Source organism: Drosophila novamexicana, unplaced genomic scaffold, assembly GCF_003285875.2.
Source record: "Drosophila novamexicana strain 15010-1031.04,08,12 unplaced genomic scaffold, DnovRS2.1 tig00000770-arrow-pilon, whole genome shotgun sequence".
Lineage (NCBI taxonomy): Eukaryota > Metazoa > Arthropoda > Insecta > Diptera > Drosophilidae > Drosophila > Drosophila novamexicana.
The window spans coordinates 2,447,334-2,473,575 of record NW_020824821.1 but is presented as its reverse complement, the minus strand read 5'-3'; the positions used below and the strand labels follow the sequence as shown (position 1 = coordinate 2,473,575).

At 37.3% G+C, this 26,242-nt stretch overlaps 2 protein-coding genes across 9 annotated transcripts; both read left to right on the top strand.

The window, feature by feature from the left end:
* The first annotated feature begins 10,203 nt into the window (after positions 1-10,203).
* LOC115763725 lies at positions 10,204-11,585 on the top strand. 2 transcript variants are annotated; one of them, XM_030706421.1, is made up of 3 exons: positions 10,204-10,319; positions 10,414-10,815; positions 11,314-11,585. In XM_030706421.1, exons 1-3 carry the CDS (start codon positions 10,284-10,286, stop codon positions 11,506-11,508), a joined length of 633 nt encoding a protein of 210 aa, XP_030562281.1. In that variant the 5' UTR covers positions 10,204-10,283; the 3' UTR covers positions 11,509-11,585. The 2 variants fall into 2 exon arrangements, with proteins under 2 accessions (XP_030562281.1, XP_030562280.1); XM_030706420.1 differs by having other exon boundaries at positions 10,204-10,332; positions 10,392-10,815.
* Positions 11,586-17,944: 6,359 nt separating this feature from the next.
* LOC115763751 (calcium uptake protein 3, mitochondrial) lies at positions 17,945-25,751 on the top strand. Of its 7 annotated transcripts, XM_030706458.1 has the most exons (11): positions 17,945-18,253; positions 21,859-22,003; positions 22,062-22,172; positions 22,243-22,290; positions 22,606-22,688; positions 22,819-22,884; positions 23,045-23,116; positions 23,579-23,668; positions 23,764-24,169; positions 24,235-24,392; positions 25,486-25,750. In XM_030706458.1, exons 1-11 carry the CDS (start codon positions 18,005-18,007, stop codon positions 25,567-25,569), a joined length of 1,512 nt encoding a protein of 503 aa, XP_030562318.1. In that variant the 5' UTR covers positions 17,945-18,004; the 3' UTR covers positions 25,570-25,750. The 7 variants fall into 7 exon arrangements, with proteins under 7 accessions (XP_030562318.1, XP_030562322.1, XP_030562321.1 ...); XM_030706462.1 differs by lacking the exon at positions 23,579-23,668 and having other exon boundaries at positions 25,486-25,751; XM_030706461.1 differs by lacking the exon at positions 23,045-23,116.
* The last annotated feature ends 491 nt before the right edge of the window (positions 25,752-26,242 follow it).

Sequence of the window (26,242 nt, the reverse complement as noted above, 5' to 3'; positions counted from 1 at the left end):
TCTCAACGTAGACGCTCCTGTCATAGGCTGATTATCTCGATGAAAGTGAAAACATTTTCAACAAAAATATAATAAATATTTCAAGTTAAATTATAATAGTTTATGCATTGCATATTTACTTAGCTTGTGACTTTCGGTTTTGTCTCTTAGTCACACAAATCACAAGATTGAATGAGAAATATATAGTTCACATGTAGATATTTGCGGCAGCATTTGGTGACAGCCTATAGATAAATGTCCGTCTATTTGAATGCAAACAAAAAGATATTAAGATGCAGCCAAAGTATTGATATACATATACATATATATAAATGTATATATATATATATATATAAACCAAATGCATGTGTATTTAAGGAGTTCTGTTTCTGTTCACTCTCACGGCAATTGCCGAATGCGTTGTCATTGTGGGCCATATGAAAAAAAACACTCACGTGTTTACAAAACAATTAATTTTCTTTGGAAAAACAAGAAAAGCAGCAAACTATCGTAAGGTCGTCTAGAGGGGGGGGGGGGGGGGGGGGGGGGGGGTTAAACGAAAAGAAGAAAATAAAATGAAAAAGATACCGAAACATAACTCAAACAAAAGGCAACGGCATAAATGCACTAATCGTTGTGCACTTAATTTGTATAGAAACAAATACAATAACACGAACAACCAGAAGAGCTGCAGATACTTGAGCGCTCGCCGTTCGTTCGATACTTGCCCAGCAATACGAGTATTTAGAAAACATCGGAAACACAGAAGAACCCTGAAGTTGGAAAAAGATGAAGAAAAAAGGAAAAAGTGCAGCGTGCTTCTGTGTAATCGATTTGAACCGGAAGCAATTGGGCCGACGCGTCACTGCTGCGACTGCTGCCACTGCAATCCTCTCGAGAAATTCAACTATTTCAAATATTTAGTGCACGAGACAAGCGAAGGCAAAGCCACAGGCACAGTCACAGCCATAGCCACAGGCAAGCAGATCACATGTGTCCGCCTATATGCTAACTACAAAGCAAATATCATTGCATGAGCTGTTGACAAGTGTATCTGAAAGACATTTTTTTCGAGATTTGCGCGCGTTCACTTTAAGCTTTTATGTGAGGAGAAATGTAAATCAAAGCGTTGCAAGAAGTAACTGCTAAAAGCATCTTTAAGCACCAAAGCTGTCACCACAAGAAATATATGATACTTTCTAATAGCTATTTAATATGTATCTACAGCTTTAAAAAGTATATAACACACACTCAGCAGTGCATAGAAGTATCTACGAATGCATAAGGGTTATCTAAAAGTATCTGTAAACTCCTGAGTTGTCACTGAAAACTTCTTCAAGACAACAGTTGCCTTTCACTAGATATATGTTAATTATAAAAGTATCTGGCAGCTTTCTGGCCTTCGAATGAAGTATCTACAACTCTATTAAGTAATCGAAAAGTCTCTGTAAGCACGAGTTCCAGGCAAACCCAAAAGTATCTTTAAGCTCTTAAATTGCCAGAAAAAAAAAAAAACAAATCATAACGAATCAGAATTATTTAAAAAGTACATTTATCTTCTGGAGCCGACAGTAAATATCTGCATATTTAAAATATTATCTACGAGCTCTGAATGATGTCAACAAATGTATCTGCGTCTCCATAAATCAAGAATTAATATGGAAATGCAAAAGAATTATAGAGAATCCCACACAATTTCGCACACTTATTGTAGACTAATTAAAAGTCACGCACTTTACGAGGGAAATTAAAAAAAGCAAAAAACAAAAAAGAGCTGCCAAAAAATTAAAAGACAACGCGACGTATTAGTAACGTGAAAAGAGACAGCAACAACAACAATTACGCTTAGGATATTTTTAAAATGCGTCAAACAACTAAAAAAATAAAAATAAAATAAAAGCTTAAAATGTGTAGAAAATGTGCGACGATTTTCTAGGTTTTCTTTTGTCTTTTTTTAGGGGCTACGATTTGTACCTCAAGTTTTGTGTGCGTGTGTTTGTGTGTGTTGGTGTTGCCAAATGTGTGCCGCACATTATGTGGTCTAGTGTTCACGCTTCGTTAATGCAATATAACAAAAGCAAAATATAGAAGAAAAACTGCGTTTTTTGTGCTGCCAACTCCCCTCCGATCTACTGTGGCTGCCCCTGCTGCTGGTGCCAAGGAGCGACACTTTTTGCGCCACTTTCAGCTAAGTACTTTACACTATTTACGCACATGGCCATAAAACTTTGCGTGCGATAAGCACTATCTACCCCGACACCACCAGCTCTTTGATGGTATATAATGGGCTGTATTTCATGTTATTATTGTTGTTATTGTATTTTTGCATAGAATTTCCAGGCCTATCAATCAAGCGTGGCGCGTACACGAATTGTGTCAAAGTGCAGATGAGAATTCGGTTGCCCAACCGCGTCATGAAAATTAACAACAAATGGAATTTCATTCTACAAATATAATAATTCGAAAGTCCTAAAAATATTTCGTGCTTGATAATCGTGCAGCTTTTACGACAGCAGCCCAGAAAACAAAACGAAAAAAGGCACACGCTACTCTCTGAGGTATAATGAATGAGTTTTGTTTTACGACTGACTAAATGGAATTTGGTTTATTTAATGGCCGTATCAGCACTTAAAGTCCAATACAATTTTTAAAATATTTGATACAACTACAAGTTTTAACAGTTCTTAGTTTCATTGTTTGCCCTTTTGACTTAGATGTTTGCGTTGACGTAATGCTCAATTGTTATACTCTTCGTTTTTTTTTTTCAAACTGAAATTAATACGCATATGGCTTGTAATCGCATAATTTATACTGTAAGGATTAGAAAAGAAATTGATCTAGTTCGAAAGCATGTTAAGCCTTCTCGTTAAACTTAAAAATAAAACGTAGATCATATTTAAATAATAAAAAAAAAAAAACAACCACAACAGGCTCAACATATAAAGCATTATATTAATTTAAATAACCCGATCTTCGATTTTTATACCCAACCTTATCGATATCTGTCTATTGCCTGTGATCTGTGTAGTATATACATATCATGTGATTAGCAGTTGTTGAACCCGATGCGCACACATAGCCGCAGCCCGCTTGACGTAACAAATAACGCAAATTCGCGTGCGAACGCACACACAGATACAGATACAATTGCAAAAAAAAAAAAAAAATACAGCCACAGATACAAATATACGGCGTCAGTTGAGCTTAGATAACTAGCACCATGCTGAACTGTTAGATAACAGCAGCCGACAAGTTTTTAGGACACAAGAATAATAATGTGAATAAGAAGAAAAGGAAAGGTTTTGCGAATCGCTTGAGATTAGAAACGCGTGTGTTCCGATACGCGTACTATAAGATACGCATGCCGGCACACGCAAACAGATACACAGCCATAGAAAGATTCGCTAAAAAAAACTATAAATAAGCCAATGAGAGCTGCGCAACGCACATAGAATTTTATTTAATAGAAATTTCACTTTCATCAACGAGCCTGTCAGAAGGTTGCCAAATTAGTAAAAAGAAAAAATTAAATAAATAAATGAAAATGAAAAACACTCTCACAGCAACAAATTAAAATAGTACTAAACAAAATGCATTTAGTATTGGAATTAATCGAACGATTAAGCCCTTAAATTTCATTTTTGTTTATTTTTTTGTTTTGCTAGGCAGGCGTTGAAATCTAATCAAAATATGAAATGAATATAATTGCAATTAGCAGCTAGCTAATAGAATATGTGCTTTTGCCAATTTTATACACTATATTATTATTTGTTTAGCAGTAGCGAGAGTTAACCCAAAAAAGGCATTGACTTTTGCCAGATATCTATGATGAAATTGAAAATTATAGTTGATAGCTAGCAAAGGAAAATTTTTGATAAATTTTAATTATTTTTTTTAATAAGTTTTATATATTTTAAAAAATGTATACATTATTTTCCTCATTCGGCTGGCTGCCAAGTATAAAGTATTTCAATTTGTTTAAATGTCAAAATTTGTGTAGCATATACATATATAAGAACACATTCGTGCATAGCTTAATCCAGAAAATTTTCTTCGAAAGCTATTGGACCACTAATTAGACACTTAAAGTGTAGCCAATCGTCAGCAAAAATGGAAAATTTTTGGAAATTCTTTTTAAACAAAAACTCGAACCTTCAGCAAAGCTAATAATTATTTTAAGCAGCAGCACAAATAATATTTGCAATTTTTTCTGGGAAAGAAAAAACCAACTTGAAACTTATGTAACGACAATTTTTTTCTGACAAACTAAATTTACGCACCTTTTACGATTTTTATTTTTTTTAGTAATTTTCCTGCAGCCGCTTGTTTTTTTTTCCAAAATCTTTTAATTTAGACTGCGCTTTGGCACACTTTAAAAAATTTGCACAAATTTGTTGCAGCAACAATTCAACATTTTCGTGTTTTGCACTTTAACACAGCACTTGATTTTATTTATTATTATTATTTATTTTTCTTTTTGTGAATTATTTGTGGCTATTCTTTTTGAATGGTTTGACACGTTTCTTGCCAATTTGATTTTTAACGATTTTGTTTTCGATTTTTACAAGCACAAAATTTGTTTGGAAAATTGTGGAAAATGTGTGAGAATTGCGTGACAACGTCAACGGCGTCGATTTCAAACAAATGACGACCATTGACCTGCAAGGCCCGCTCTTAAGATGCTCTACAGATAATATTTAGTTGTTGCTTAATGTTAGCACCATTTGCACAATTCTTTTAATTTTCTTTATCGCCTCTGGCTATAAGTTTTCACAAGGTATCGTAGGAGCGAAAACTATGTGAAAGAAAAAACCGGAACAACGATTTCAAAAACGACAAAAAACACGATCGACGCGACGCTACGACAACGTCCTCTACCAAAGAAAGAAAAACAGTTCGATTTCGTAAAAAATGAAAATTCTGCCGACGGCGCTATCAGCGGACCCTCCGCTCAGTGTGTGTTGTCAAATGGGTTGCCAGCGAGTGACTAAAAATAAGATTTCATTCAAACGTTCGCCACTCGGCGCTCAGCTCTGCTGCGTCGCTCGGGTGTGCTTCGGGTCTGTCGTTCGGGCTCTTTGCGGTCAGCCGTTTTGGCACTAGGGCTGTGGAGTTGTATCCAGGCGTTAGCCAGGAAGCATATCTGAAGCATCTGATAAGCATCTGCATGACGTACATTACATTCTAGTAATAACTATTACTCTGGAAACGCATATTTGTACATTGTTGTGAACCTGAACTGGTATCAGGAGTGGTTACGCTTTTCTGGTTAAAAAAACACAATAATATATATTTGTAAGAAATTTGTATTTGCCTTATAACGGTGCTTCTTTGGAATAAACTGGGGCATAAAATTATCTAGAAATTTTTAATCATTTTTAAGAGTGCCATGCAATTGAGATATTTAAATGCGTCATTTTAATATTTTCTATGTTTACTTACCTGACTTATAAATAGCATCACTGGATCCAGTTTAGCTTAGTCGGTTCTTTTAGAAAAGAAAGTACCGTCAATTCAAGTAAAGAACGGAACTGGTTCCGAAAAAATTTATATTGGATTCTCGTCAATAAAAAAACAGTTTATTAGCTGTTAAAATCAAATACATTTTTATGTGCTTTTAAAAAAAGAATATAGCTTAATTTATTGATATTATTTTAGTTGTATTTAACAAATCTGGGTCTAAAAATGTCAATAGCTTAACCACTTTCATCGTATGATTATTAAAGGTCATATTTCTCCGAGGCCCATAATTTGCAGCATTTCCTTGTGACGTTTTTTGAACTAAGGCGTTAAACACATCACGCGCGTTTTGCGCGCGTTTTTGTAGCGTTTTTGGAGATTACAGTGCTTGGGGCTGGCGTTTGTGCCTTTTGGCGCGTAGACCCCGTTTTTGCTTTGGTTTTTTTTTTGCTGATTTCACAAGTGCACAAATACCAATTAACATTTGCCCAAAGTGCAGCTGACATGGAATAACAATACAAAAACAACATGTAACGGATACAATCGACTGCGTTATACTCATTCACAGTCCAATAAAACACTTTAATCGGCAAATTTATTAAGAGATACGCCCCCAGCGAGCGTAGGCAAACTTTTTGGTTCAATCATTAGAGCAGCTCAACAATAGTGTTCCTTGGAAATATGGCTCTTAAAGTGTGGAAGATATTTTCGCGGCTTGAACGTCGCCCAATGGACAGAGCCCGAAAACTATAACACTTTCTCGGAAACTGATAAACGCATATATATTCAAAATTTCAAGACTTACCTCAAACCGGCTTAACAAAATTGCGTTGATGCAGTCGGATCGAAAGCCGGGCAAGCATTGCACCAATCCAATATACCCTTTTCATCGAACACGGAACGTGTATGAAAAATGACGCACAAAACGCGTTTGGGGATACACCAGCAAGGGAGGGACGTTTTACCTATTTTTATTAACTGGGCCAAAGGAGAGGTGCTCCATTATTGTCTTCGATAAGCGTTTAAATATCGCGGGGGCGTTTCCATTCGATAGACTGTGACGTTGGGTCATTATAAAATAAGATGTATATATATATTTAACGAGCCCATTTCATAAATATACTACACTCGCAACTAAACGATAAGTCATAAAACTTATTTTTGGCAACAATGCAGTCTAATTATACGAATTTTGGCCAACAGCTGCTTTGACGCAACTAAATCCCGGAATGCCAACTGCCAGCTGTTAAATGCAGCAAGCCTGTTAAAAATGGAACAAAATGGCTCAACTTTTCAGCTTATGTTATTTATCTTATCTTTTCGAGTGGAGACACTTATGAAAATCACATGCCCCACATAAAAAGTCAAGCGATGTGTACATTGAACTTGACTGCTAATTTGGCCAAATATGGCAAGCAATTTCCTTGGGGTAGACGTCCGCGTCACGGCAACTGATAAGAATATGGCAGAGATCTAGTAATCGGAATATTGAAATATTATCTAACAAATCGATGTGTAATATAGTAAAGGAATCTACGAAGAACTAATATAATATAATGCCTCTTATTTATTTTATTTTAAATATGTATGAATGGACGTATGTATGTATACATGTGTGTATGTATGTCTCTTATTATATAATCTGTAGTATGTAGTCTACTGCGCTGCCTATTGTAAAGGATATAATTGTTAATATTGCACTCCTATGCGATTCTTATAAATTCAAGTTATGCAGAGGTGGTTTTGGCGATCAAATAACTCTTATTTTGGGTATGTATATAGATATATATGTTTGCAAGAATGTAGGTATGTATTTGTGTATGTAGGAATGTGTGTACATTTATGTATGTATGTATGTATATACATGTATGTATATACATATATTTGCGAGTGTACGTATGTATGAACCAGTTTCGCTGCTGCAAATTTAAAACCTATTTGTAAATATCGCCCTACTATGCGATTCTCATGATGTCAATTAAGCCTTTAGGTTTTCATGCGTTGATTATAGGTGATATAATCGAAATAGTGTTGGCAACGTAAAGAACTTTATATCTTCTCACACTTTACCTTCAATTTACATTTTCTTTCTTTCATTTTATACTTCCTTATTTCTTTAACTCTTACTAAATTACACTCTTTAATTTTTTTAGGTTTGTGTATGTCATACAACTTTCCACAATATAGATTCCTAATCTAAGTGATTCCCTCACCTATTCCGACCAAAGGGACCAGCGTTTAAGCTCTGCTCCTTTTTAAAAACATAGTTTCTGAAACACATTCCATTCTGTGTTAATGCTAAGTGCAACTCGCAACCCCAATTGGATAGAACCCAAACCACATTTGGAAAATATGTGCCCAACATTTTAGTCGTTGCCAGCGCATGCCAAATGTCAAGACCCAGCCCCAGCGTTGACCTATAAATAACTAAAGACAAAATGCGTTCCCCCCCGCAGGTTTTTTGGGCTCGATTCCTGCAGCGGTGACTGTTGCACGCTTTGTCCTTGACTCTGGCCTGCCACGCACACAATTAAAATGATTAATTAAGGCGCAGGACAGCAGGACATTTTACAGCTAATGACTTAATTAAGGCTCGAGCGCTGTTGAGTGTTTCGGCTTAATGTGCTCGCCTCAACAGCCGCCGACCTTTGACCCTTTTTCCGTGTAATTGCCTAGCCGCCTGCCAAGATGTTGGTTTAATTAAAGCATAGCCAGAGCAAGTGGCTAGATATATGTGTTTTCCGAGCCGAGCCGAGCCGATCCTCCTGCTGCTACTACCTTAGGCTGAGTTGTATCCAAAACGAAATGAACTGCTGCCGGGCAGCTGCTACGATACGCCCCCTCTTCACGGAGCCTGTCACATTATTAAACGCTTCGCTGGCTGATCCTGACAAACGTAACTGCCTATTTTACACCTTGTTTAAGAGCAATCGCACGCGGCTCTTGCGCGTTTATTATCGCTCGCGACCGCGCTCAATCCACGTTCAAGGCTGCGCGAGTTTCCTTCCTACATGTAAGCTGTCGATTTGTTGTGCTGTTGTGCAGCTCGCCTTTTGACCAGATCCACATCGTTCCGATTGTCCCAGATTAAATTACAAAATATATTGTCATGTACATTGTCATGATATGATAGTTGATATGTAGCTGCAGATTTCTACCCTGTACCAGCGAATGAGAAAGGTAGCATAAAGTTGTGCAAATATCTGTTACATGAAGAAGCGGACTGTCGAGTAAGTAAGTAAGGAGACTGAATGCTGCCCAATCGTCTATATGAATCTAGGTAGCATTTGAGCAAGAGCTACCTTGCTTACTGTGTTAGTTGGTATAAACTCTTATTGGTATAAAAAATGATGAATCAGGTTTTGCCGGCGACATTTTAAATTTATTTTTAAAATTTGAATAATTGTTTATGACCTATCTATCTATCTTAGGCTTCTTCAGGTCTATTTAGAGGGTAACTAACACTCGTGAATTCTCGCCTGCTGCCAACCCTTTTATTTTGCCTTGATTAAGCACGATAACAATTGATATCTTTGTCGCCATTCCAATCAAATGCTCATTCCGCCAATTAACTGATTTAGCTGAACAATTTCGTCATAATACATTAGCGGGTATTAATTTTTCATCATCGTCGTCTAGTATAAGTGCACTATAGCGCAGCTAGAGATAATTTATGTTAATAAAATTGTAACCGCAGCCTGTCAGCAAATGGCGACAAAGACAGCAAACATTTAACCAGCAGGCAGACACTTCAAATCGAATCGAATCAATTACAACTTGTGCCGCTAATGTAATATCCATTGCTGTCTTTTGTTTTTAGCCAACTGACTGACTGATTAATTTGAACAACTTGCAAGATAAATAACTGTGCGCAATACAAATAATTCTTAACCCATTGCTAGCTATTGGCCTGAAAGAAAAAATGAAATTAAATGTCAGCTATGAAACTGCACTAAAACATTAAATAATATCTGTTAGGGCCTGTGTGAATATTGTTTCAATAACTCAAGTATTATACGGAACACATGGAAGATATATGTGAACTTCGGCTTTTTGGGGACGCAAGCCTAATAACTCGTTGCTCCCAATACTCGATTACCTGAACAATTTATGTGTCCAAGTTAAAAGCGATAAATAAAATAGCTATAGCAGTTTTTCAAATGATTGCCCGATTTATTATTGATGTTTTGACAATGAGAAAACTATTTTCCGGCACATTTAAAAAACAAAAATCTTGAAATTCCTAAACAAAAATACGTTTTTCCTAGACTCTCTTAAATTGACCCAAAACACATTTCCTAGAGCTCAATGCGAATGCGTCAACGGCAATTGTGGGATAAATATTGAGCGTTGCGATTACTTTACGTACGAATATGCAAATTTCAATGGACTCTCGTCGGATCTGTCGTCGCAGCGGTCGCCAGTTGGTCGCCAGTTGGAGTGCCCCTAGCTGGGTGATCGATTATGCTGGAAGTGATTGCAACAGTTGCTAATCATAATAATAATTGATTTGTAAATATTTTGATTTAGATTGCAATGCTAATCAAAGTGCAGCCGGACTGAGAAATTATACATAGTTACAAGATCAAGGCGGCAGCTCTTATCTTTCCGGCAAATTATATATATAATACATAAATCATATATCAAATATTGTGCAGATGAAAAAAATAAGGTAGTGGGTGTGTCATATCCCGTATAGATATATATAGATATATATATAAATATATGTATAAGAAAAGTGAAGAAAATGCGTTGTAGTTTCAATGCCTGTTTTATATAGCACAGCAAAATTGTTAGTTACCTTAGTTTTTCTTTAAAAATTTGCCTTTAAATGTCACTGCACCATGAGATACTTGCCCAGCAATTGCGACAGCTCTATGGTAGGGATTGGCGGTAACTATTGCCTCTCTTTACGGATTTGCCGGATGTTTCTGATAAATGACTGTCAATAGCCCAAATCACGCTATTCCACAGACACGTCGCAATCGCCGGCATTGTCTAGACCCAGATGAACGCCATTCTGGCGGGCAGGAGCCACAGCATTGCCGCTCCTCACGGGCCAGCCATCAGCCGGCGGTGGACAGTAATCATGTCGTGCCCCTTCTGCACATCTGGCTGCGGCTGCACTCGCTCACGCCCCACTCGACGACGAGCGGCCAGCTGCGTAATGTGTATCGTCTTCGACTAGAACAGCGCCCGCTGCTGCAGAATCTGCGCCAGATCGTCTCAGTGCACTGGAAAAGATTATGTCGCAGGGCGTTCCCAGTGTCAGAAGTCGCTGATAATACACGGCACCCGATGAAGCGCAATCCAGCGCGGGTTGTGCAGAGCCAGCGAGAGAATTGGATACAGTACTTGGTCCAGATCTTTACGTCGGTATATATTGAAAACTAATCGTACACAAAAGCCTACTTTCTCTAGTTGTCAGTCAATTTAGTTGTCGAAAGTTATCGATCATTTTTCATTTATAACATACATTTAATTAGATGTTGCTATTCCAAAATGAATCTAGGCTCAGATGCTATATGTCCAAATAGTATTCTCAGATTTCATCGATCTATCGCTAAGCTATTAAAAGTTTGTTTTAATACACATTTGATATCGATCATAGCCAGATTTTAAGTCTTCCAGAAGAGCCTAGAAAGCGCCATGGTCTATCGATAGCTATCGACGTAAAGCACACAATTTTATGTAGATTGTGATAGTCCTACATAAAGCCGAAATTATGTAATGCTGCGAAAATAGCTTACTTTCCATAAAGAAACACTCATTTGATGTGACTATCGACTAGCTATCGATAATTATCGATTATACATAATTCTAAAAGTTGAGAATTAATTTAAACATTTTCTCCTATATATTTTACCCTTAAAGATATCCAAGAGTCTGGAACAAGCGCTCGTCCCTGCGGGTCGTAAGTTCACCTATGAGAACACATCGGCAGCCATGGAATTATTGGACATAAGAATTATTTCCGAACAACTGAACTCTCTGCTCATTGATTATATGGTTAACAACGATGTATATTTGATGGACCAATCCCAAACAACGCTTGGCGTACTTGATTAGAAGCCGACATAACATATCCAGCATTTTCAAGAACGTGCTATTTTTATCCTATTTGTAGTGTTGTAAAACGCTCGCAATAAACCAAATTGAGCAGCTACCAACTGGTTTTCAGCAGTCGCGTTGCCAGACTTAATTCTAATTTAGTATACTTATCACGCCCCTGGGCGTTTGCCAGTCCATAAACTGCGCATAAAATCGTTAGTTTGGCCAAAATCAAGATTTTCAAGCCAATATCTTGGCCATTGATTGATGGAATCGCCGCTTGAAAGTGGTTTAGCCACTTGCAGGGACCTGGTTGCTGGTTCTATACAAATTTATGAATGCATTTAAAACTATATTTCTTTGGACGCAACAGGTGCGATAGAATTTATGGTCATCTTGATACGATTTCTGACCCATTTCGTTAAGCAGATGTGAGTGATTCACTTGATGAGGCAACCGGCGCCTGTCGCCAGCTTCTCTCAGCCACATGAATGTCATCATCAACTGGCCAAAATGAAAACTTATGCGTTCAACACATGCAACATGGCAATCCGAATGCGAATCCATTCGCTGCATTCCATGGTGCGGGTGCTTCCCACATGACGACAACGACGACAGCTAAATGAATCTCATTTAATTTGGCAAAATATTTATGCATTCCGCATTGGCATTGATTTCTTTGACTTTGGGCTAACAATTTCAGCTTTTGCGACACGCCCAAAATGTGCCGGCCCCTAATTTATGAGCGTTATGAATCAAAGAAATCTGTCACACAACTTTATGGCACTTTTTTTTTAATTTTTTTTTTAATATCATTTTTATTTTATTTTTGTTCAACTTGTTGCTGGCTGACATTTTAATTTGGCAGCCATCGATGGCAATTTAATAAATTAGGCGCTTGAGTTTTAATGGGAGCGCATGGTCTGGCCAGTGTTGAGCAATTTATGGGCGGCAAGTGAAGGGCATCTTCACACACTGGCTAGCCAAATGGAAACCTTGAACCACGAATCCGTTGAAACTCATGTTTGGATTGAACAAAGGGAGCTTAGAAGAGTTTTCCTTAAGAGAATATAAAACCATTTTTAAATAGAATTAAAATTAATATCAAATCAAACGAGAAAGAAAGGCTATCTTCGGCACGCCGAAGATCTAATACTCTTGCAGACCCAACCTTTTCATAATGTTTATAGGTCTTTGCCCGTATCTAAGAAGCACAGGGAAAATAGTTAATGGCGAGTTTGGTCAAGATATCTTGATAAACAAAATGTTTTTTCATACAAAAACTTAATTTTCGACCGATCGTTCCTATGGCAGCTATATGATGTAGTGGTCCGATCTTAATAAGATTTTGCATATATATGAGGAGCTTACTAAAACTTATAATTGCCAAGTTTGGTCAAGATATCTTGAAAAACAAAATGTTTTTTCAAACAAAAACTTAATTTTCGACCGATCGTTCCTATGGCAACTATATGATATAGTGGTCCGATCTTAATAGGATTTTGCATATATATGAGGACCTTAGTAAAACTAATAAATGCCGAGTTTGGTCAAGATATCTTGAAAAACAAAATGTTTTTTCAAACAAAAACTTAATTTTCGACCGATCGTTCCTATGGCAGTTATATGATATAGTGGTCCGATCTTAATAAGATTTTGCATATATATGAGGAGTAAAGTAAAACTATAAATACCGAGTTTGGTCAAGATATCTTGAAAAACAAAATGTTTTTCATACAAAATTTTTATTTTCGACCGATCGATCCTATGACAGCTATATGATATAGTGGTCCGATCTTAATAGGATTCTGCATATATGTGAGGAGTAAAGTAAAACTAATAAATGCCGAGTTTGGTCAAGATATCTTGAAAAACAAAATGTTTTTTTCATACAAAAACTTAAATTTCGATCGATGGTTCCTATGACAGCTATATGATATAGTGGTCCGATCCAGCTGGTTTTCACATATGAGCTGCGTGCAACAGAAAGAGGAACTTCTGCAAAATGTCATTAAGATAGCTTTAAAACTGAGAGGCAAGTTCGCATAGAAACAGACAGACGGACAGACGGACATGGCTATGTCGACTCGGCTGTTGATGCTGATCAAGAATATATACTTTATGGGGTCGGAGATGTCTCCGTCTATGCGTTACACATTTCACGACAAAATTATAATACCCTCTGCAAGGGTATAACAAGAGTTTAATGAGTTTATAAATGAACAGAAAAACAGAGTTAAAATTTATATTAACCTGCTATATTTTTAAAAAAATAAAGATGATTCTTTGGCTTCTTTTCAAATTATTTAATAATATGAAATATATGCTTATTTTAAATTTCAAAGTTTTTAAATTTCAAAAAAATGTTCAGTTTGATTTTGTATATTCAGAATATATTAGAAATATTTATCATTTCAATAATTTGTCAAATATTTCAAATATTTCTAGGCCTAAGTTCTTAAATTTCTCTTTTTATACAAAAATTCCTAAGCTCAGACGCATTTCAGCTTTCATCTTATCTATGGTAGCTCCTTGTCTTGTTACGATTGCCAGGCATTGCCCGGGCAGCAGACAGACACCTGTCTAATGATGTTCATGTTGCATCTGAGAAACTCTTGAAGCTTTAATGTGAGCAATTTTTATTGTGGCTGCAACGAAATCGATATCAATATCGCGGCTATTAACCAAATCAGTGGAACGGCTATCGCGCGATAGACAACAATTTATGGAACTTGCCAGCAATAACAATTAATAAAATTAGAAGAAATCAAGAAAAAAAAAAGAAAAAAAATAAGCTACAGCGCAGGCAGCTCTGGTGGCCAATGGGACATTGGGGGCTCGGGTTACGGCGATATCAAAACTTAATCAGACAAAGAGAGGCATTGAGGATTGAGAATTCTGGAGTTTTGTGTTTTTTCCGTTCCATGCGTCTAGCGCCAGTCGTAAAGAGCTGCAAACCGGCCCGTGGAACCGTTAAGACAAGCAGCCTGAATTAGTATAGAGAGTCTGTTTAGAGTCTGGGAGAGTCTAGAGTCTAGACTGTAATCCTTTGGAGATCTTATTGCGCGATAAACTTGGCTCTGCGTCTGATTAGTGTGGCCTAATGTGACAGCCAAGCGACGTGTTGCAGATGCTTGGTCGCGCGTTCCCTAACTGTAGTTTTTTGACTGATGTAATTGGAGCGGCGGCCAAGCATTGTTGACCCGCCCGGCCCGACCGCATAAATCAAGGTGCAACAACATGTTAGATGCGGGCGACGCGGCCAACTTGTTCAACAGGCCCAACCGTGAAAACCGGCTGCTGTTGCCGGCGCCCCCAACAAAAGAATACCTCAGTTGTCCTTAGCTAACGCGTTATAGTGCCTGACACCCTTTCTATACCCTGTACCTAGTGAAACTAGGTAAAAGTAGAATAACTTGCAGAATGTACCCATACAGCTTAGATCAGTTAGCCATGTGCGTCTATTGATGAATATATAAATGGATTGTTTGTACGTAGAACAAGTCTTGAAAATGATCGATTTTCAGACCGATTTTCAGCATGGTTTTCCACATATCCCTAAATTTGTAATACATATTCTAAAATATACTAAAAATACTAAAATGTTGGTAAATATTGGAGACACAGCCCTGATGTTTGGTATGTAAACACATATGAATCCTATCTTAGAAGGTTGTAAATATCAAAGTTATTAACGAAGGAAAATTTAAAAATTTGAATAAATCGCACAAATATATATAACTAATAACAATACGATGTATTTTGCGAAGCTGGGCATGGGATATCTTCTCGTCAAACACTTTCGCCTAGAACACACTTACTTGTGTTATTTGAATGCAAGATGCGGCATGAGCTGTTCGTGCCCCAGCACCTGGCCCTGCCCCTTCCCCCGCCACACATTTGCCGTTAAGATTTACGAGTATGTGCTCGTGTGTGTGTGTGTGACAGGGCAACGCCTTGCTTAAATCACGCGTGTGGTCCTCATTTAATTACAACTCAATGAGTTCGACCGAACTCGCCCAACAGGTGGTGGCCGCAGAATTACCCAACAACAACAAAAATATATACCATATTCCCTCCTCGGAACACCCCATCGGAAACCTCGAGGCAGATGCATCAACTGCTGCCCAAATCACTTGACACAAAATGTTCTTTAACTGATTGAACATTGACAATGAACTCTTTTATTTTCTTATGGCATTGAAGTGTTATCAGAAACGATCGAACAAAAATAAATATCTGATCAGTAAACCAGCCGAGTTTGTGGGAAGACCCTAAACGTTGACATATCTCAATAATCAGTTTATTAAAGAGGAGGCACATAAATGTCTGAAAAATGCATAGGACACCAGCTCATATATCAAAAACGCATGTTTACCGTTAGATGATGCGTTAATCGTTTTAATATTCAGCTCAATATTACCGAATAGCTGGTTTAGTGAGGGAAAATTTTCGACTTGGAGCTACCTTTTGTAGCTCCTAAATGCCAAACTAATTAACTTTCGTACAAGCGGAGTTAACGAAAGAATAACGTAAAACAAAAGATATGTTTTCCAATGACGAATATTAAGTACCCTTTTATCCAATTCTACAGGAACTGATCTCTGATGCTGGCTTCTGGCTCCAAGTCAACTAATTTTTCTTAAATGTCTTAAAGGATTCGAGTTATAGCAAAAATAATGTGGAATTTCAAGTTCGCAACGGTTTGGCTTAAGACTTTTTTGCAGCTTTGTACGAAATACAAATTTTAACCAGTTTGAGGCAGTTGTGAAATGTTGAGCAGCTATTGGAAGAAAACTTGTTTTTAATCTAAAAGTTGTATACAATACCTGATGAAAACAAAATAGGACTGTACTACAGAAAAATCTAAGCGATAACAACTTTTCTATATTACTAAACATTCTTCTTCAATAATATACATTTCTCTTTGTGTTACACATTTTATGACATAATTACTATACCCTGCGCAAGAGTATTAAGGAAATGCATGTATTTGCCCTCAAGGCTGGCGCTAAGTTTGGGGCCAAGTTAAAACAAATTTTTCTTATTCCTTACTTTTTTTTTGGGCGCTGCAATAAGAAACGTTGCGGTTGCAAGTCAAAAGCTAATTGAAACGACTTTATTACTACAAAAAACGGAACGTTTTAAATTGTGTATAAACGCATGCCTCTGTGTTTATAGCCGCAGGATATTCACAACAGAGAGAGAAGGGGAGCGGGGAGAGAGGGGGAGAGCAAAGCGAAGGCGTCAACAAAAATGTTTATGTGCCAACGGATATTTATACGTTTTAATGGCTTACGAATTGTATTTACCAAATTGCAGACGGAAAGACTGGCGCTTGGGCCGTTGGACTACGCTAAACTTTTACAACTTCGCAGGAAATGCTGCTGGCGAGCCAAAAGGAAACACAATCCTTAGCGTAAATATGAGCCATACAAAAGATGAAATGAAAATAAAACAGAATTTAATAATTTACGAGCTCATAACTGGTAACAGAGAAAATCGAAACCCCCAGCGCCCGATTGGACCCGACTTGTCGTCTTAGGGTTTTCGTGTTGAAAACAATGCCATCCGTTTCATAGAGCCCATGAGATGCCAGTTATGGAGCGTGTGGTGTCAACTGATCTTGCGGCGCAGACTGTAACTTCACCTGTGGCCTCTTCGGACGGACCAAAGGGCGCAGCTCCTAAACAAATCTATTGAAATCGATATTTTCGGGTTTTTGTCTTGTGTTTTTTTTTTTTGCGGTTCAGAACATTTCTATTGAATTTGATGGGCCAACAAACCGGTTTTGATCTGAATCGTATCGCATTGATATCCAATTGGTACATTTTTGTTTCAACATTTTTATTGATTCGATTGGCTGTGAGTCATTTGAGCTTTGGACTTGGAATTGACGCAATGGTTTGATGGTTTGAGGGTGCGGGCACGTCATCGCGCGTATTTTGGACATGCCTAATAAAATAATCAAAATTAGCGAAAGTGAGTCAAATATTTGTTGAGTGTTCCGGTGAAAAACCGCAGCGCTCTACGCTGCCAGGATTTAGAAATAGTTTTTGGAAATACGTAAATTGGAAACTTGTGTGAATTTGGGCACGTAGTACACCAGCACGTCGTTGAGCGCAGCAAATAGCTGTCAATATAAAAACAAATAAATTGATTTTCAAAGTCAATAAGAATTTAAATGTTTTGGGGTGTTTTCTATGGAATTTCTGCTGAGAATTAAATTGATAAAAATCAAAACGTATACTGCACAGCATTCAATATAATTCCGGATACTGGTTACGTAGTAACACAATCAATTAAAAAAAATTAGTAAAAAAGCATTTGTTTTAGATTCAAATACGCGCCACTTGCCGACATGACGCATACAACTCTGTGTACTAATTTTCCTAGGTGGCAACGCTATGCGCGCCTTACGCGACAAGCGCACAGCGCATTACGTTGCTTACGTTTTTCTATTTGTCACTTCGTTTAGTTTTTTCTTCCGAGCAGCGCGAAGAGGCCCTCCGCAATGGCAAAAGTAGTGGCGCGTTTAACAGTTAAATCTAGTGCACTTTTAACCCAACGACCAAGTGTAACCGTGTATAAAGCATGTTGCCGAAATGCAAGCACAGATTTTGCGAATAAATTGCCACCAAGAAACACACACCGTCTGCTGGTGCTGGTGGGCGGCAGTGTCGCCTCATTGGCGGCATTGACTGCGTTTATTCGACTGAGAAGCGCCGCGAATACAGCGAATGCAATGCGAAAGAAGAGCCTGGTAAACACAAACAAAAAGAAAAACAATAGCAGCTAGTGATAACAGTATATTAATGTGCGTGTATGTGTGTGTGTGTGTGAGTGCAGCAGAGTATGGAAAAGTCAATAAATGGCCGTAAAAGACTCGCGCAGTTATTTTTAGCTTGGGGCAGCTTACGTTACGCAGCGCAGCCAGCTGTTGCGTTTTGCCATAACGTAACGGCAACAGCTGATTGACGTTCAGTGTGTGTTGTGTTTGTTTTGCTCGCCGCATTCGTTGCGTTTTCTAGCTGTCTTTGCTTAGATTGGCGTTTAATAAACAACAACAAACACGCGATCAAGGCCCCTCGCCTACCCCCACTGTCCTAGAACAGCTTAATTTTTATTACTCATTTTAGACTCGCTGTAGGATTGAAGAAAAAAGTGGTTCACGGTCTTTGCCGCTTTTTGGGGGGACGCCGTTTTCATTTTGTTGTTGCGTGCTCAAGTTCATTGAACAACAATAAAACCATCAACACTTCAAAACTTGTCTTCAAACCTGTTGACACCGTCAGTTTTTTATTTTTTGTTGGTTTTTGGTGTTGCTAAACCCCAAAACAGTTGACGCGCTGTTGCGTGTCGGCGGGTCTGATTATCGTCTTTTTTTTTTGTTGTTTCTTTTTCGGTGGTGTGAAGTACAAATATTTACATTAAGTACTTCGGGTAATTAATTGTTAAGGCTTGAGCAACATGTAATACAAAAAGCTCTTTATTGTAGTTTGTATTTAATCATGCATTTTCTGGGGCAAACAAAGACTTGATCCGTCCTGCGTAAGTTTCCCTTTGATGCCTAAAGTATAATATTCTTGAAACTATATTTTACATTATTTCCATTTATTGAACTCCCCCATTATCTACCCGCAGTTGGTGAAATTTGATAAAAAAAATATTTTTGAAGGCAATCGTTTAAAAGAGATCCATACAAAAATATTTTTTCAAACATGTTCCATTTTGGGTGGAGTTTGTGTAGGATTTTACATATGAGTTTATTAAAAAAAATCTAACTATGACAATGATTAATTGAAAATTGATTAACTTATAAGGGCAATCCCCACTGCATGAAATGCTCTGTGCTAGACATTAGGTCCATAATCTAATTTCTAGCGTTTTGGACATTTTAGGACGAGGTTCAACAACAGGTTGATAAAATTGTGAAAAACATAGCCTGGTCGATGGTTTCTGCTTTTGAAGACCATCCTTTTTGCAACACACCCCTTAATATGTTTATCCAAAGAGAATTAACCGCCCAGGTGTAGCCGCGTCCGTTTGAGTAACCTTTAGATGTGGGAATGTAAGGTGCTCCTTCATCCAATCTGATGGACGAACCAAAGCCGCAGCCGGTGTTGCAAAGGATAGAAGTTATTCACAAAAAACCCATAACAATATTCAAAAGCAATGCAAAAAATGTGTCGAAATTGTTTTGCCCGTTTTAAAATTTAATTGAGAAAATTATACAAAATTGATTAATTTATGTTACCTTTGTATCATCACGCACGACGAAACGGAGATAAATAATTAGTTATTATTAGTTGTAGGAAAATGGAATTGTTGTCAAAACTTACTTTGCTTGCAAACATTATCTAATCGTATTAAATAGTGGCTTTTATACTCGTGGAGGGATCTCAGCAAATTTATTATTAAGTGTTTCAATAATAGAAAGAAGACTCTGTATATTTTCTTAATACGCATCAAAAATCGAATCAATATAGCCTTGTTCGTCAATTTGAACTCGTAAACTATCTCAGTTGAAATTATCAAATTTCGTATATAGGTTCCTGTATATACAAAAGCCTTGCCGTCGTCATTCAAATGAACTCAGATTGTCCCGACTACAGGGTATCTCCTAGTCAATAGTTTTAATAGTTATTTTTCAGTGACATTCTTAGACATTTAATACGCCAATTTACATGTCCATATCATAGACAATCTATGTGATCTTGAATATGTAATTGGCTTTGCATTCATTTCAACATAGGTGCAACAAAAAAATGCTTTATGTGCCGCAACTGTGCATATTCTTTGCCACACACCTTGAAAATCTGAGGAACGACCGCAAAAATAAGAATAATAATAATAATAATGAAAAGTGCATTTGGTTTTTGTTGATAAAGTGTCCAAGTAGCTGCGAACTCCGCCCACGCACCTGACAACGTGCCCAGAACGAACGCTGACACGAATGCCAGCTACCACAAAATTTATCTATCAATCGATCTGGCTAGTGTGGATTTGGATACACCCACCAAAAGGCTAGCAGGCGGGCGGGCCCAATGCCAGACGCAGGCGTGGCTATGTTTCGGGCCGCAGCGTCCCTGACATGTGCCAAGTCCCTGAGCCAAGTTATGACAACCACGACGACGACGACTGCCTCTGATGATGACGAATGAGCTTTAATTGTTGCCTATAAAGAATAAAAAAAGAAAATACAGCGCCTGCCGAGCGCCTGCGGCTCTCCTGCCTGGTCTGAGTGATGTCAGCCCAGTTATGAAGAATTAACACACGATTCAATTGCAGCGCGTGGGCGTGAATTGAGGCTGGTGGCTGCAGCACATGTCTAACATTCAAATTACGCGCCAGTCTCTGTCTTATTAAGACCAAAACCCCTTGAAAATGGTTTTCGAAACGGGTATAATCATTATAAATACAAAGAAGAGAGAGAGAGAGAAAATATATACTTGATCAGTTAACAAAGGCAGAGCTATAAATTTTCAAAAATTGGACTGTTGAGGTCATAAAAGGGAATGGCATAAAGGGAAAAACTGAAATAGTTCTCTAATTAATTCAAAGTAAGTTAGAAGACGATTTTGTGATAGTCAAATAGATTTATTCCGCTAATATTCCCCATTTGCGTTTGGAAATATTCAGACACCAGTCAGTCAATCGGGACAAACAGTTTTATATATAGCGATTACTAGTGTGTGTAGGATGCAGGGTATCTGTAAGTCTAGCACTCACAATTGTAGCAATTTTACTTGTTCTTTTTCGGGGGACATGTGCCCCAGACAGTCGAATTATGCATGGGGCCTGCAAAATTGAGTCATTCCTTGGGGCGGCCACTGCCCACATTTTGTGTGTGTGGCATTAAATGTCAGATTTATGGAGCTTAAGCCAATTTATTATATGAGCATACATATGTACGTATGTGCCACCCCCAAAAAAAATCGTATGACCAAATCAATTTGGCACTTTATTGGCCCTGGCTGTTTAGCCATGCTTAACGTGGGAATCCTGTCCAGCGCCAGAACAGTCCATTAATATTACACTTTAAAGGCATACACGGCAGACTGCAAATCAGAGTATATTTCACATCTGATATTCATAATAATTTTGCTTGCAGTTGAGGTCGCTTTTATACATTAATCAAAACGTCACCAGACGCTCAGCCTGATTTCCGATATCGATCGGTTATTTGTCGTCTGCATTTGCCGCCTTTGTGCGCCAGCGGCGGAAATTTCTGGCGATCCAATCTGGCGCTGATTTATGCCCATTAAACATGTGCACATGTACATATATGTTATATATATTCTCCCACTATACTGAGACGCATATCAAGTTACCCAACGATTCATCTTTTATCGTCTATCAATAAAGCATCGCGATGATACCGACTTGGAGAATGTTAAACTGACCGCCCGTGAGCGCCGCTTCATTAAATTCGCCTCCGTGGAGTTCGAGGATCAGCTGTATATGACGCCGCAGGATTTTCTGGAATCTGTTGTGGAACAGGAACCCAGACGTGAGCATTAAAGTTATTAAATAAACCTAATTCAATTCAATAATTGTTGATCTTTCAGCTCGTCTGAAGCGTCGCGTGCTCAGCAGCGAGGAGGTTGAAAAATACAAGGACAATACGCCGGCAGTCAAAAAGGGCTCATCACGTCTCTTTCGCAATCTCAGGGACAAGGGTGTGTATGAGTAAAATAATTATATATTTATATGAAATATGTATTAATATTAATTTTTTTCATAAAACAGGCATTGTTTCCTACACGGAGTATTTGTTCTTGCTCTCCATTTTGACCAGTAAGTCTTGGAACGCAGTTGAAACGCCAAGAAACTCAATAAAAACCTATCTATAAAATCCTTAAATGTACACTAAAATCTATATATATATATATATATATTGTATGCTTGTTATAATCAGAAAAGAATGAGCATAGCAGTATAGCAATATTAGTTATATCAATTATAATAATTCGGTTCACGAGATTCTAAAGGGAAAATATCATTTTGTGAAAGTTTGATTTATATTAGTGAAAATACTGCTTAAACTTTAGCATATAATGTTATGATCATTTTATATATATTATGATTTTATTATGATAATTATGTTTACAGAACCCAAATCTGGCTTCCGCATTGCTTTCAACATGTTCGACACGGATGGCAATCAGCGTGTGGATAAGGCCGAGTTTCTAGTCGTAAGTGTATAAAGTGATCAATTTATCTGTATATGTATTTTATTTATGGAATCCTTTTCCTTTTTTATATTATGAGTTATTTTTATTTGTTTTTTATAATTTACTTTTTTGTCTAATCCTAATTTAACAGATTATTTCCATTTTGGCCGGCGCCTTCAAATCCATACAAGATGTTGACCCAAAAACCAAGGAAATTGTAAGATTTGATTTTATTTATTGTTTCTCTATGTTTTAAATAATTTTTAACTCTATTCAAAATCAAATAGCCAGCGTTAGCGACAGGAATTTTATAAAGAATTTTGTTTACATTTTTTTTTTTATTTTAATGCTATAATTTATTTAATAATATGATACAGATGCGACGCTTAGTACCTTATGAGGAACCCACATCGATAAAATCTTTAGCCGTTTCACGACCCAAGGGTCTTGTAAGTCTATGAGGAATTTACAAAAAAAAAAAAAACAAAAAAAAACTATAGCTTTGCTTTCAGAACAAAAAAAAAGCGTTGTAAAATATGCGCAGAACGCATACGTAGAAGCTTAGCATAGTTACGTTTGATTTCATGTTGCGTTACGCTACGTTATGTTATGTTACGCTATGTATTATGTTGTTATGTCCAAACCTGTGCACCTGCCTTGTATATTTGCTAGCGCCCAGTGCAATTAACCTCTTGAATTTTTTTAAAATTTTGTATGCTTTAATACTTTTCTTACGTTATGCACTTACGTTACGTTTTGTTCTCTGCGTTCTTTACAAAATCCTTTGCCCAACTGTAACCTAAAACCTTAACTTAACCAAACCTAACTTTTCTTCTCTCCCAATCTAACCAAACCCCAACTACCCAACAATGCTCCCATCCCAACGTATTGTATATAAATCAAAACCCCAGATGGAGCGCATTTTCAGCGGCGCTTGGAGAGAAAAACACGGCGATCAGGCGTCAGAAAATCAAGATGAAACGTCCGATACGCCACACGAGGTAAGGTTGAGCATGCGCCTGTGTCTTATGGTGTGATTAAAGCGAATATTATATATTAAATATATAGGTAAACTAATATTATTTTTACTTTGCAGCGTAATTTTACGGATGACGCTGAGGGTCTGCAGCGACGTCATGTGGTGTCCACCACCCTGCAGCTGCATCTGTTTGGCAAACGCGGCACCGGCGTCATCAACTATGACAATTTCTATCGTTTTATGGATAATCTGCAGACGGAGGTGCTCGAGCTGGAGTTCAACGAATTTTCCAAGGGACAAAGCTTTATAACCGAACTGGACTTTGCCAAGATCTTGCTGCGGTACACGTATCTGGCCACAGATGAGTACGATGTATTTCTAGAGCGTTTGCTGCATCGCGTCAAGGATGAGCAGGGCATATCCTTTAACGATTTTCGTGACTTCTGTCATTTTCTCAATAATCTCGATGATTTTACCATAGCCATGCGAATGTACACGCTGGCCGATCGCTCCATATCCAAGGGTGAGTCGTAGTAAATGCGTACATAAATCTGTTAACCTCATAAATTTGTATTTCCATTTGAGCAGATGAATTTGCGCGCGCTGCCAAGATCTGCACAGGCTATTGCCTCAGTCAGCATATGATTGATACGGTCTTTGCCATATTCGATGCGGATGGGGATGGTCTTTTGCATTATAAGGAGTTCATAGCCATTATGAAGGATCGCTTGCATCGTGGGTTCAGAGTAAGTGGTCGTTTCTTTGATTACAATGAGGCACTCGATGCATACGATGATCCCGAGTATCCCATGTTTCAAGCCTGGCGCCATAGCGTCTGTCGGCAATTGGACTTCTACATTGACAGCGATGCGCTGTGGCATTAATAATTTTATATAAAACAGCTTTTGTTGTTGTTCCTGTTATCGCTTATGTGTGTGCGTGCACGTGTTTTCTCATTTGTGTGTGTGTTTAATTTGTTTTAGGCATTAATCATTGTTTGTGCTTAAGCTTTTTAGTTATTTCTTTTATATTAATATTCTAATTTGTATTGTGACCAATTGTTTAACGACTCAATTGGATTTAGGCACGCCGTATAAACATTTGTTTTGATTATTTTTAGTTCTTTATTGGCCATAAGCATATTAAAAGTTATATATACACAATAAATTGGCTTTTTATTCAATGTTTACTTTAAATGCCTAATATAAAAATTGTTACGTATACATAATTTACATGCAGCGATTTGTTTTTAAATTGTTAGGCTTATGCCCGCAATTAATTAAACTCTTTTTTTTTGTACCCCAATCATTTAAATTCTTTAAAAAACATTTATTAATTACTGTTGTAGTTTGTGTGGAATCACGCAGGAATACCACAATTAATTTCAGAGTATTTTTTCACCCCTTTCACAAAGTCACAAGTCATCGCCTTCATTTGTTAATTGCTTTGTTGTTGTTGTCGTTATTGTTGATCAGCTAATCAAATACTTTTGTTGTGCCTAAAACTTTGTTATTGTTGACACGCCTGACTCACAGACCCATAAAAGTAAAGACAAGTCTAAAGCTTCAATTTAGTCAACGCGAGGCAAACATTCGTGCTTTTTTAATGCTTTTTAGCCCACCAAGATGCTGAGATGAACTATAAAAAAACGAAAAACACAAGCGCTGCCGAAAAAAGGTTGGTTCTAGTCCGTGTGGAACCTCCCCCCGTTAATTTTTCGCTCCATATTTCGTCTCATATACTTGTCGTATCTCCCACTAATTCGCACTTTTACACTGAACTATGTTTTCGTTAGCCCCACTTGGCCTCAACTAATTGATTAAAACTATTGCCTTACAGTCCGTAGCCAAGTCGGAGGGCTGGGACGCCTTCAAGCATTGCTTGTATCATGAAATGGCTGCGCTAAAGAAACCTTCCTATTAGACGCTACCGAAACCCAGCAACTGTCTGTTGATATGAAGAAACAAAATCTACGCCAAAGTGAAACAAAAACAAAAAACTATATTATCAAGTTCTAGATACAAATTACTTTCTTCTAAAGAAACTCAAAAATCTCCTGTTTTAGCTCCAAATTCTTAAAAAAATGATTTATTATTGTTAAATTATAAAATTTATTTATTAATGAGTCTGTTATTATTATAAATTTGTAGTTTCTTAGATGATTTCAAATTTATATAAACATTTCAGACAAGAAATGAAGTTGTTAAAAAATTAATAAATACATATTTATATAGTTAAGTACTTAAATTTTTAATTACATGCATTAATATGCATAAGATGCTGTGGGCGATTATAAAAATATGCAGGTTCCTTCTCATAACACGAGTTAGGCCCAAAATCTCGGGTAAATATGCTGAGAATCTCAAATGATACAACTCTTTCGATCAGGACTATCCATTGGCATTGAAAAAGTTCAATTCTTAAACTTGTGCGAAAATGGGATTGGATCGGAAATCAACATTTTTTATTCAAATCTTTTCCATTTCGTCTCATGAGTCGTCCGATAGTATAGTATATCTTTCCATCATCAGACTATATATAACTAGCTAGGGCCATTTTTAGTTTTAAAGGCTTTACAATAATTTATAAATCTGTT

Bases quoted from the DNA above. Each gene is read 5' to 3' on its own strand.
- LOC115763725 (XM_030706420.1), top strand. From the start codon at position 10,271: ATGTCACTGCACCATGAGATACTTGCCCAGCAATTGCGACAGCTCTAT. The intron at 10,333-10,391 runs GTAACTATTGCC...GACTGTCAATAG, and splicing joins CTCTATGGTAGGGATTGGCG to CCCAAATCACGCTATTCCAC. The intron at 10,816-11,313 runs GTATATATTGAA...TTACCCTTAAAG, and splicing joins TGGTCCAGATCTTTACGTCG to ATATCCAAGAGTCTGGAACA.
- LOC115763751 (XM_030706456.1), top strand. From the start codon at position 18,005: ATGGCAAAAGTAGTGGCGCGTTTAACAGTTAAATCTAGTGCACTTTTA. The intron at 22,689-22,818 runs GTAAGTGTATAA...CTAATTTAACAG, and splicing joins ATAAGGCCGAGTTTCTAGTC to ATTATTTCCATTTTGGCCGG. The intron at 23,117-23,578 runs GTAAGTCTATGA...TCAAAACCCCAG, and splicing joins TTTCACGACCCAAGGGTCTT to ATGGAGCGCATTTTCAGCGG.